This window comes from Oreochromis aureus, linkage group 12 (genome assembly GCF_013358895.1).
Source record: "Oreochromis aureus strain Israel breed Guangdong linkage group 12, ZZ_aureus, whole genome shotgun sequence".
Lineage (NCBI taxonomy): Eukaryota > Metazoa > Chordata > Actinopteri > Cichliformes > Cichlidae > Oreochromis > Oreochromis aureus.
The window spans coordinates 16,331,946-16,344,448 of NC_052953.1; the positions used below are offsets into that span (position 1 = coordinate 16,331,946).

The following is a 12,503-nucleotide window of genomic DNA, read 5'->3' on the forward strand; positions in this document are numbered from 1 at the left end:
TTTGACCTGTGTGTGGAAGGTGTGTAGGGGAATCAATAAAACATCGGATCACTCTCGCTGCATCACATCGTGTTTCTCTGTGACCTACCTCAGAAAAACAAGCCAAACTTGTCAGAATATATCACAAGGAGGTAAAAAAAAAAAAGTCAGCTTCAAACTGATGTGTCACATTCACTTTGTTGAGTTGTAAAAATCTCTTCATCACTTTTGTGAGCAGGGCCAAGACAGAGCGCCAGAGAGACTCGGCGGCGTAAACCAATCAACGAAGTGCACCTGCACCTGACTGCACACTCCTTGTGTTTTAGCAAAGAACAGCTGTGAGTAGCTGAGACTGACCCACCAGCACACATCAGCACCCCAACTTCTAGGTAGTCTGTTTATTCAGCCACAGAGTACTAGTCCTCTCAGATAGAAGAAATATTATTTCAGCACTGCTGGTGCATAGATTTGCTTCAGAGCTAGATTCTTCATGTCAACTATAAAAAGAAGAAACCCAGAAGTCTCACCAGTGACCTTGCTAGGCATAGATCAAGCATTTTAACTGCCTCATTCTAGCAGCAGAGATGGCACGCTGCTCTGCCTCACGTTTAAGATCACTGTGTGTCATCCTTGAGAGGCTGGGAAAACACACAGAGCATGGGGTCCTATAGGCAAGAAACACGCCATAACATGGGAACTCTGGAGGGAAAGAAACAGGATGATGTTAAAGTACGAGACTGTCCTACTGCGAGCCACCAGTGATAATCATCAAGCTGCTCTGATTGCTCCGGCAGTTAACAGTGGCTTCACTCGCAAGGAAACGTTTTTTCATTACGATCGAAGCTTTCGCATCAGCTGCTCACACTTAGTCCGATCAATGTGACGTGCACAAAAGGGATCAATACTTTATGCATTTATCTTCCTCAACAGCTACTCTATCTCGGTGGCACGTGCTTTATCATTTGGAGAAGTATATGTCCACATTTATGGAGGAGGGAACGCAGATTGGAGGGCACGTACAGGGAGCAGCCTGAAAGCAACGAGGGTCAGTTGTTTACACAATATAATTATTCAGTGGAACTACTCCATTGAAACATTTCAAATTTCCATCTTTGTTCATTTTGACTGAGTTGTTTATATGAAGCATTTTGCTTCTGTTTTGGCCTTATAATCACAATATAAGGCCCCACGTCAACACAGATATCGCTTCTACAATGAATCCCGAGGACTGGAGTGAGGGAGGTTATTCACCCTTGGGTCTCTGGTCCCTCAAGTAAAGTTTGCTAAGCTTAATTATACCAATTAGCACTCTCAGGGTTCAATACACATTCATACACACTGTCAACAAAATTTTCAATTAAGGACCATTATGTTCACGAAGTGAAACGGATTATCGAGCTGAACTATGATAAACAATGCACAGAAGTAAAACAGCCATTAACTGTCATTAACATATCGAGAAAGAAACTGGGTAAGAAAAAGACCTTCATCATTAATTGATGAGTAATTTGTAAAGATTAAATGAATGCATGGGCTGAGTTTGACTGAGACATGACAAAGAGTGACGGTTACAGACTGAAAGAGCTGAGACAACTTAGACTGACACCTGACATTCAATCGCAATGTGTCAGAAACACATACAAAAACATAAATTTCAAAGACAAACAAGAGTTTCTTTAGAAAAGACTTTTTTGGGGGGTGATTTCCATGCAGTGAAAACTAAGGGCCTTAGAGCCTCCAGCTTTACTGGAGCTCAGTGAGTACAACAGAAAGAGAGATGCAGTGAATCAAATAACCAGCATGTAGCTTTTGGTTTCTTTGGCAGAAGCCTTGATCAAGCCTAATCACGCTTGTCGCTCAAGGTATTATGCTACTACAAAGACACCAAAAAGATCAAAGGCACAGTTCTCAAAATAAAATAATTTCTGCTGTTTAAAATCTGAACTTTAAAAACTGATTATACACCATTTGGAGGGTATTCAGCGAGCGAATGCATGACAGCTGCTGGTGCATTTGAAACTTGTGCTGTTTGCAATTGAAATTGCTTTTGAAATGAACTAATCAATAAGAAAGAGAAAGATGAGGGAGAGAGCATGAAAAAGAGACTCAGATAAAAACGTCAATACTTCACGGGGCCCCAAAAATCAAACCAGCAAGCAAAGCTAAAATACAATTTTCTCACTAAGAATCTAGGTGAAAGTTTTCTTTGTAAAAGGACTTGACCCACAGGACTTAGATTATTCTTTTAATACAGAGTAATACAGTACAGTTGGTTACACACTGCAACCACAGATTCTGTGTGTATAAGCATAAGCTGCTAAAAGTTGGAGCTATTGTGTTTATCCCTCTGTGCCTGTCCAACCTTCAAGACTTTCTTTCATGTCCTTGTATTCTGTAAGTCAGCGTTTTCTTTCTGACACAGGGGGAACAAACACAGCTTACAGCCTAATGAGTTGGTCTGTCATCACAGAATCTGGGCTTGCTGTAAGTAAGTATTATGCACATGCTAATTCCTCTAAGAGCTGTCATTATTAGGATAAGGCATGTGGTCAACATCCCACCACGACACCAGTGTTTCCTAGTGGGTAACACACACACAAAACAATACGCTACAATAAGGTATTGAAATAAGGTTGGGTTGTTTTTCCCATGATAATTTACTATGTCAGTCCATGTGTGGAAAGAAAAAGAGTGAAAATTAGACTCCTTTGCCACAACACACCTGCAACAGCAGAGGAGAGTGGGGCATTACACACTGCGCAGCTCACTAATCCATGATGGGATTAGAGGAACACCTCTTGGCACGTGCATAAAAAGGGTGAGATTTGACAACATATTACGAGCTGTCAAGTATGCATAAAAATGAGTTAGTCAGGGAAAACTAACATATATTGTGCAGATGGAAACAGATGAATGGGAATGTGAGAGACCCAAGATGCCGCTGTGCAGCTGTTCGACGACTCCATCCCACTGAGGAGGGATGTGAATGAGATAAGGTGCTCGCGAAGTGAGCACAGACGCCCTATGGAGGCTCTGTTCCTGCTGCTGTAGGCTTGTCTGATAGCTTCACACAGTCAGCGAGACATACCTCATGAGTGTACTTTGTGTTGGATAAACAGTTGGATCTGTTTGATGTTAGCCATGTGCAAAATATAATGAAAAACCTGTTTATGCTCTTAAGCATGTGGAGATGGGTCACCACAGGGGATAGAGGACACAACATGAGGTCTGAGCTTCTGTCCATGCACCACTGCTGGAAAGTGCACCATTTCCCTGCATGACAGGCTTTAGTAGAAGGCTGTAGTAGAAGATCTTGCTCCTTGGATATAAGCGGGGCAGGCCTGTGAAGGAAATATTGTGTGACCAGGTCAACTCCTGCAGAATGAACTCTGCAGAGTCAGAATTATGCAAGAGTATTTAATGAAGTTCAGCCGAGGAAAATAGAGTGCTTCAAGTCGTACATTATGTATGCAGCAGGTTTCAAAAGGGAGATGAGGCATGCTAACTATGCAAGGTTTTTTGTAAACTTTGAAAAGAGGAGCCCGTGGCGCCTCAAATGAGATGCTGACTCATTACCTACTCACTCGTACATGCTAACAGTAAGCCACCACGAATGACCTCTGAGATCCCTTCACAGAGTCCAGATAGGAACCCCAGCTTAAACAGGAATCTCTATCAAAACTCCTATCCATTGGGTTACCATATGTCTTTCATATGTCTTTGTGACAAGACAACTGCCACAGCTCCCCCACTAACAGCTATACTGTGCTTGTTTGTTCTGGTGCCACCAGAATGATTGGAGAGGTAAGTGCAGTTCAGTGAAAATTATGCAAGGAGACAAAGGTTTCTTCACTTCCCACCAGCGACTCAAGATTGGTATCTTCATCTCTAGCTGGAGAGGAATGCATCTTTGCATTCTGGTATGTCTGACACAGTTCTCCCAAAGGAGCACCCCTGCAGAGGGAACATGTGGGATTTTTATGTATGACAAACTGGCTGCAGTGGGAGAGGAACATTAAATATGCATTTTTGGTACTGTATTTCGTTGAGGCGCAGGCGGCTAAATTGTCCTGAATTTACCTGGTGTGGAGGACTCCCAAGGGGACAACCACAACACTTTCAGGCACCAAACCCAGCAGATATACAACAGGTAGCACATGTGCCACTCTGTGGGGTGCAACAAGTGATATTAGAGAGTTTAGCACTTTCAGTTTCACTGGGGAAAACTTTGCTGTCAAGGTGGTTTAGTTCTTATGTAGATAAATGTTCAGTTGGGTGAAAAGAAGAGCGTTTTGGTTTTAAGGGGAAGCCCAGAATTCAACAATGTTGCACAAGTAAGTCTGTCAGAACTGCATCTTTCTCATGGTGGTCCTGATAAACCAGCATCTGATCCCTTCCCTACACAGTGGTGCCACCTGTGTGCAATGTAAGAAACAATGGGGGGCGGGCTGGGGGACCAAGTGTACTGAAAAATGGAGACCCATGGGTAGTTAGCTTGGTTGGAGCAAACTTCCTCTTGAGGTGAGCATCTCTGTGATTTTGATGTTGAGAAGGTGAAGCTCTTCTATTGTTTTGGTTCCTTGATTGTTTAGTGTAAACGAGCCATGGCTCTGTCAAGGAGTGGTCTAAACACCTCACTCGGGGGATAAGGGGCCATCCAGCATCCTCCATCTGATTTCTGGAGCAATGCAGTATGCTGTTGATGCTCATTGTCCACTTTGTCATTATTGCAAAGAGGCTGAAGCCGTGCTTCCTGATGTCCGTGGCTATCTCTGGGGAAAGAGCGATGGGCTAAATTGCTATGGCAGACACATGCGAGGATAACCTCGCCATGTTGTTTGCCCTGCAACATCTTGAGCAGCATCCGGCTTAAATTTCTGAAAAGGCTTCCATGGGATGTAGGACCTAAGCTAGGTTATGATTTTCCAAAAATAACAGTAGAAAACCAACGTCCTTTGGAAAACCACTGTTTTGCTTCACTGTTATGAACAACTTGTGGCAGGATAGTGGGATGAGCGACACATATATCATCTTAAAGAGGAACTCAAGATTCCTCATTACTAGACTCGAATGTAGGATGTCAAAGAATACCTCCTCTGCCTCCTGTACGAGATTATCATCAGCCATTATCATCAACTGTAGACATCTTCACCTGCAGGGGGAGGCTGATGGAGAAATCACAAAGGCAAGCAAAGCAGCTGGGTCCAAAGTTTCTAAATGGAGGATGAGGCTAGTCTGGGAGTTGGTGCACAGGAGAAAACTGATACTTCATCATCTAATTATTTATTGATTGCTGCAGAAAATTCAGAACACAACTCACTGCTCAGTGCATGTAGGGGCTGTAAGGTCACAGGAGAGCTACTGGAAAAACATGTTTTTGAAAGTGTAGCATGTAGAACTGAACTGTATAGTAGTAAAATGAGAAACCCAACCCCCCAAAATACAGATCAGTCATTTTCCATTATAGTCATTTGATGCTTATTTAATAATAAAAAGATAAATGTTTTGCTAATTTAACAAATGCCTGAGCATGAGTTCACCCTGTTTTATCTTAAAGTTCAAAAATTCATAATGAGTGAAAGCCAAAGAAAGCAGAAATGGTCACTTGTAAAGCTTGAGTCACATTGCTGATACAGTATGACACACTGCCGATTATTAAATGACTATGAAACTACTATTACTTTTTTGTCACTGATTTGACTTACTGGTTGGATTTTCCATGCTAATTGTTTTGTCAGTATAATTGTGTGATCCTTCTCATTGCGAGTTTTATACAATTGTGTAAGTGTAACTCACAAGCACAGGCAAACCTCAATTAGACCTGACCTCCTTTTTATTTTCAATGTTCAGGTTAAATTTGAATTTTTATTGGTCAGGTGAAAGGACAATTACATAGACTTTCATTAAATGTATTTCAGTATTTCATCCGTGTTAGCCGCTAGATAGTAAAAACGCCTTTCACCAGTAGATATAGTAGATTTTTTTTAAATGCATGAGACACCTCTGACAGAACAGGACAAGGTAATATACCTTCATCTCTCTTCTGCAGGTTCTGTTTACAACCCCTCTGCTGGGACTAAAATGTAAGATTTACATGAGCAAAGGCAGCTTCAAAAACCATTTATGTGTGCCCTTCACTGGTGTAATTTAGTTTATCACTATCATATACATTCCCAAAGAAAAAAAAAACACTATACAATTTATTAAATTTCCCTTCAAGGTTTGCAATAACCAAACTTTCAGAAGTCAGTTCATCAAGAGTTTTTTAACTATTGCTGACAATTTTATTGTCATGAGAGCTGGGGATATGAAAGCTTGCCAGAATGCTGAAAGCATCACAACAAACTGTTTATGTGCCATATATAGTTTACCTTGTATTTACTGGGACTCGATGCGCTTTAACATCATTTAAAACAACTTTTAGTCAAAGACCACTTCCACTTCTCAACACAACACTTACTATTGTTGACTTTGATTTTTCATCTGGAAAGGGAATTAACACATGAAGGAGCTATGGCTGTAGTGGAAGCAACAAAGAAGATATGCACACATTGCTGGATTAAAGGCTGAATAAAGACATCAGCCATGATGTTAAGATACCAAAATTAAATAAATAATAAGAATAACAAGAATAATAATCACTTCTGAATAAAGTGGCATCATGGCAAGCTACTCCAAACAAACCTACATTTGATAACACAATACTGAACCCTAACTTAGCCCTCGCGGTAGGTTTCCTACTTTTGCCAAGTTATTTCTGGAGAAACACATGATTCCTTTCAAGATAAAAATAAATATATATGAAACTATAAAAAAATAAAATAATAAACGGCCAACTCAGGACCTCCAAAAGTTTTAATCCCTGGTTTCAAATAAACCATGTCAAGAAATTACATGACACAGTCTAAGAAGATCATGTAATTTCTCCAGAGTGAAGCCAGGCTCTGGTGCTCACCACAGCAATCCAAGCCACGGCCTCTGAGGTGTGATTTATCTGTTTGTAGCAGTGATTTGTTGCAGGTGTATACGTCATTTCACCCCTCAAATGTACCATACAACATGCACTGCCAAGGTCCCCACAGATATACAGCCCACCATGGCTCTATTTTTGAAGCAGTCAATGATTAGCCCTCAGGCCACTGATGAACAGTTGCCTGCAGACAGGTAATAAAACAACTATATAAATGTATCTTTGTGACCAAAGCCAAACTCATATGGTAGATGTGGCTCTCCTTGCTCACCTCAAATGTGCTTAAATTGAGAAAGATAATAATGAAAGACAAAATTTGATATAATACTGGTCGTGTAGTTGATTTTCTCTGAAGTGTTCCTACTAACATTTCCCAGGTATCTATCTATCTGTCTATCTATCTATCTGGGCACCAACACCCTCAAGATGTCCATCTGCTACGGATTAAATTTTCACATCACTGCCTTCAGACAAACAGAGACAAAAATAATATTTGCCAGGGAGAAGGTTTTTTTTTTAAGTTCTTGGCCCTTCAGCACTTCAAAGCAACTTGTCAGAAGCTGTCGGTTTAAATTAGAGGACTAGTCCTTTACGGCACTGGTTTTTTTTTTGGACTCTGGTAAATCTGCAGGCTGTCTCCAGCAATCACAGAGCATCACACATACTCAAGCATGTACACATTTGCACTCTATTTGTTCTACTGTGCCGGCAAAAACTTTTAGATCCGCACACTCGCACAAACAGAAGCAGGCATGTGCTGGTGCTGCACTTGAACTCTGCCGATGGTTTTCTCATTACAAACTAAATGGTTTAAACTGATGAAGCTGTAGCAGTCTGCCTTTTTCTCTTTCTCCTCAAAGTGTCGAAGCAAATAAATTCTTTTTCATCTCTCATATTACCTCCAGGGGTATGCAGATAGCAAACACTCCTCAAGTATGCAGAAGACACACACTGATACACACTGTAAATACAAAGTAAAGTAAATACTCCTCAGAAGTGGTTAAAGCTCTCCCCAGTTACACCAGCCAATCAATGACATCTTTATTCATCATTGCTATATTTTAATCATCTTGCTTATCTTAATGGTGTTTGTAATAGTAGTATTTTTTAGGACTTTCTAACATAGGACAATGCATTAACATGAAACTCTCACCAGTAAAAGTTACGAAACACTGATGCGCTGATGTCTATTTAACGCATGTTTTGCTTTCAAACCAGTATCAGGTTATGGGGATAATATATGAAAATGAATCTAGAGTGTACATAGGTGGAGTGCTTTAAAACTGATCCTTCTGAGACATGTTTCTAAGTATTTCATTACGACCGATTTGAAAGCAAGAACAGCCTACCAGGAAGACATGAGAACCGGCTTTAGGCAGAATTAGCCAAAGCCACGAAAAGCAACTTACATGGGGATAGAATCAAAACGCTTCACAGAGATCCTAATATAAAATGTGTTTTTCTAACACAAAGGCAGAAAAGCCTGCAGCTATAGCTATTATATTTGTTCTGTCATGTCATGTCAAGAAATGAAATCTCAAAAAAGATGCAAAAAGAGAGGGAAAAATGACACAGTGGTCTCAGACACATGTGCTTGTACTTGAATCAGAGAAGGTTTTGCAGGCTTAACAGATGTTGGCTGGTTATATAATTCCTCCCGCTGGCTCTAGTTGTTTTTGGACAGCTTGAGCGTTGTCTACCCATACACTGTGTTACTGCCTTTGAAATCCCTTTTAGTAGACGAGATTCATACCAGTATAGCGATGCACTGATATGAACAAAATCATGCCCATCTCATTTCTGTAGACAACGCAGCATGTGCCATTTGGTACGCTTAATAAACGCTCAAGCTTGTATACTAGTTCCACAACATTTCCCCTCAGTATTTTGGATAGATTCCATCACTCCACTCTGCACTGCTGCTGCCTACAGAGAATGTGATTGACTGCTTGATAAACAACCTCATCAGTTTGTGCTACTGACCAAAAAAAATCCCCTCTGCTACACATTTACATAAGCAAGACTAGGCTAGACTTAACTATGAACAAAAGATGTAATCTACAGTGTATTATTATTTATTGAAGGGGGGAAAATAAGAACTGGGCACCTTTTAAGGTATATCTTGCTAGTCCTGAGTTGGACCTCCTTTTGCCTTTAGAGCTGCCTTAATTCTTCATGGCATATATTCAACAAGGTGCTGGACATTCCCCAGAGATTTTGGTTCATACTGACATGAGAGCTTCACACAGCTGCTGCAGAATTTTCAGCTACACATCCAGAATGTGAATCTCCTGTTCCAACACATCCCAAAGGTGCTCTATTGGATTGAGATCTGATGATTGTGGTGGCCATTTGAGTACAGTGAACTCACTGCCATGTTCAAGCACGAATTTGAGATCATCTGAGTTTTGTGACATGCCAAGACAATATCTCTCACATGCATTCATGTGGTTTATTCCAAATTAAGACCCTAACAACCCAACAAAAGTTGCAACAGGAATCAAGACCCATTAGACCAGGCTATGCTTTTCCAATATTCTGTTATCAAAATTTATGGAAACTGCTCCTTCAAGATCTGACAGGTTGTCAGGTCAATTCAAAGATGCTCTTCTGCATAGCTTGGTTGTAAGAAGCAATTATTTGAGTTACTTTAGCGTTCCTAGCAAGCCAGTTGGTCTCCTCTGACCTCTGGCAACAATAGGGCATTTTTGCCTGGAGAACTGCTGCTCACTGTAAATTTTTTCTTTTCTAGACCATTCTCTAGAGATGGTTGTGTAAAAAAGAAGCAGCAGATCAACAGTTTATGAAATATTCAGTCCCTCTGGATCCAACAACGAACACTTAAATCACCTTTCTTCGTCATTCTGATGCTTAGTTTGAACTTCAGCAGGCCATCTTAACCATGACTGCATGCCTAAATGCAACAAGTTGCTGCCACCAGGTTGGCTGATTAGATAATTGTGTTAATAAGCAATTGAACAAATGAACAAGTGAATGTACACAATGTATCCCTCTCAAATACCGTTGGATTTTCCAATCAACACAAATCCAACCAAAAGATGTGTCAAGCCTCCAGATTTGTTATGACCTGCTTCAGCAATGACTAAACATAATGAAACCTTTCTTTCCATGGTGTCAAGACACTGACTGCTCATATGATTCCTGTTAAACACAGACTTTGTGCTTCGTCAGTCTGTATATTAGAGAATGGCACAACGTAAAATCTAAAAATCACTGCAAAGAAAAACAAAATAATTATGCCTCTGTGATTATTTTTTCTCCTGATGATTTCTCTCTGATTTTTCGTTTGAAGCATGGGGACCAGTGTGAGTTAACGGTTTAAAACTGACTTCCCAAGAGTGTGACACTGCCTCCATAGCCTGTCAATTAATTCCTTGTTTATTTTAATAGAAGCCATGATAGGCAATATTCAGAAGCGTAACGCTTCACCAGATATGGAGCAGACAGACAGGCCTACCCATTCACACTCTGTAAAGCTTGCAAACTTAGGCCCACACGCACTAGGTGTTTCACTCACTTACTGCACACACAAATCCAAATCCACAAATAGACCAAAAAACTCCTGACATAAGCCCACACGATTAAGATGCAACCAATATGCTTAGGGCTTTCACAGACACTTCACCTCATGTGACATCACTGCACAACAATAAAGATTAACGCAAAAAACAAATGAGGCCTCTCAGCGTGTAGATGCATGGCTTTGAGTTGCAGTTCAAGAAACTACCAAGCTTCCTGGTCACTGTAAGAAACTAGATGTATAATGAAAAAAATGAACAAATTCAGTTACTGTACTCATCAGTGAGAACCAACAGAGTCTCAGCTTTGTGCTACAGTAACAAGATACACAACCAGAAACATCTTGGGTACGTCTGCACTGCACCTTCGCTGACTTATTTGGGAGGCAGGGTAGTCACACTTGGTTAGCCTCACGTTAAGCCTCACATAACTGCACAGAAGATGGGAAAAAGGCCATTGCACTCTTAATTCTGGAAGACAGAAGTTAGCAATTTTTATCTGCCACCTTGTTGTTGTCTAGGTTGATGTCTTAATGTTCTCTGAGCACTGTACAAGGGCAAATTTTATGGTAGTGGCCATTTTTTACAGAAATTAATCTGGAGTAGCAATAAAAAAAACAATTTACTGGACTTCTCCACAACTAGGAAGATATATACACACACACACATATACACATATATATATATATATATATATATAATTTATTTTTTTGGAATGCTACTCATTTCCAAAACAGGGGATTTTTCTATACCTAAAAGAGAAGACAATCTAACTGAGACGAATGGTATGAAACAGAACAGATCCAGCAAGTAAAATATGTACTTTCTTTGTAACCTAACAAATAAAATGCAGTTAACGATGCAGCTGGCTCCTGTTTACTGTTAAGGCTCTTACCTCTGGGAGAAAATGTCCCTGTAGGGGCTGCCGTGCTGCATGGCGATACCGTATCCACGGTCTGGTGCGTTGTTGCTGACGGTGTAGAAGGAGCAATCCTCATCATTATTAGCAACGTACTCCAGCACTGCTGCATCCCACACAAAACCAAACCGGCCATACTTCACCTGAAAGACATTTACAAGGTGGTTAACAATACTCAGAAAGGTGCATCGGAGGTCACGCAGAACACATTCCAGAGCATTCAGCACTTGAGTTATTGAGATGGTTTTCTAAGAGATCCAAGAATGGCTCACAGGTTGAAAATTGAACTATTTAAAGATATTTATGGGCTGAATCGTCTTAGACCTTTTCTGCCTAATGTGCTCTAAGGGGACCAATTCACCCCAGCGCTGAGATTTCATAACTACAGTCTATCAGCAGTTTTAGTCCAAAAATGCTGTGTCGAGCCAAGATTACACTATTTGTCCGTTGCAGGACGGCAAACTTCATAGCACAGCACAGCAATTTTGCTGTTCGGCATTCCCCCTTGACTGTAGATTCATGTAGTTTTTTGGCTCATCTTCATTGAACCCTGCATAGGTGTGTGTTGGATCTGTTTTTCATTTTCATGTCCTTGTTGTGTATGTGCATGGTCAAACTGCGGGTATGAGTGAGATAGCAGCTTGTGCGTGAGAAGAATTGGAAATGGACTCAAGGTGAGAATCGCAGCTTGTTTCACAGTAAAAGCCAAGGTGCCTGTTGTTAACATAGCTTCTAGTTAATATTCTGTAAATCTACGGGATATTTTCGCAAGAAAATGAAAAACGGAGAATAAACAACCAGATTGGGACATTCACATCCTAACACCTCCTGACAATTCACTTAAATAGCCTCGGGTGACAACAGGCACACAGACACACACTTCTCCTCTAATACATTATTTTGGACTTGGTGTGTCATTAACTTTAATGGAGATTTATAAATTTTTCAAAACCCTCTGTCGTTGTCTTTGTGTGAGTGTGTGTGTGTGTGAGTATCACCTCACTTGGCCTATGTGAGATGACTAATGTCTGAGAACTGACAAGACCTTGTGATTGGGTAATTTCACAGCCTGTAGCTCTCTGCAGTGTGTACATGT

At 40.7% G+C, this 12,503-nt stretch overlaps 1 protein-coding gene across 1 annotated transcript in view; it reads right to left on the reverse strand.

Moving 5' to 3' along the window:
* Positions 1-12,503, reverse strand: part of grid2 (glutamate receptor, ionotropic, delta 2) — a 487,335-nt gene that overhangs the window by 26,439 nt on the left and 448,393 nt on the right. Inside the window, exon 14 of the mRNA XM_031760306.2 lies at positions 11,384-11,550. Coding sequence (XP_031616166.1) covers positions 11,384-11,550 — 167 coding nt within the window. The remainder of the gene's footprint in view (positions 1-11,383; positions 11,551-12,503) is intronic.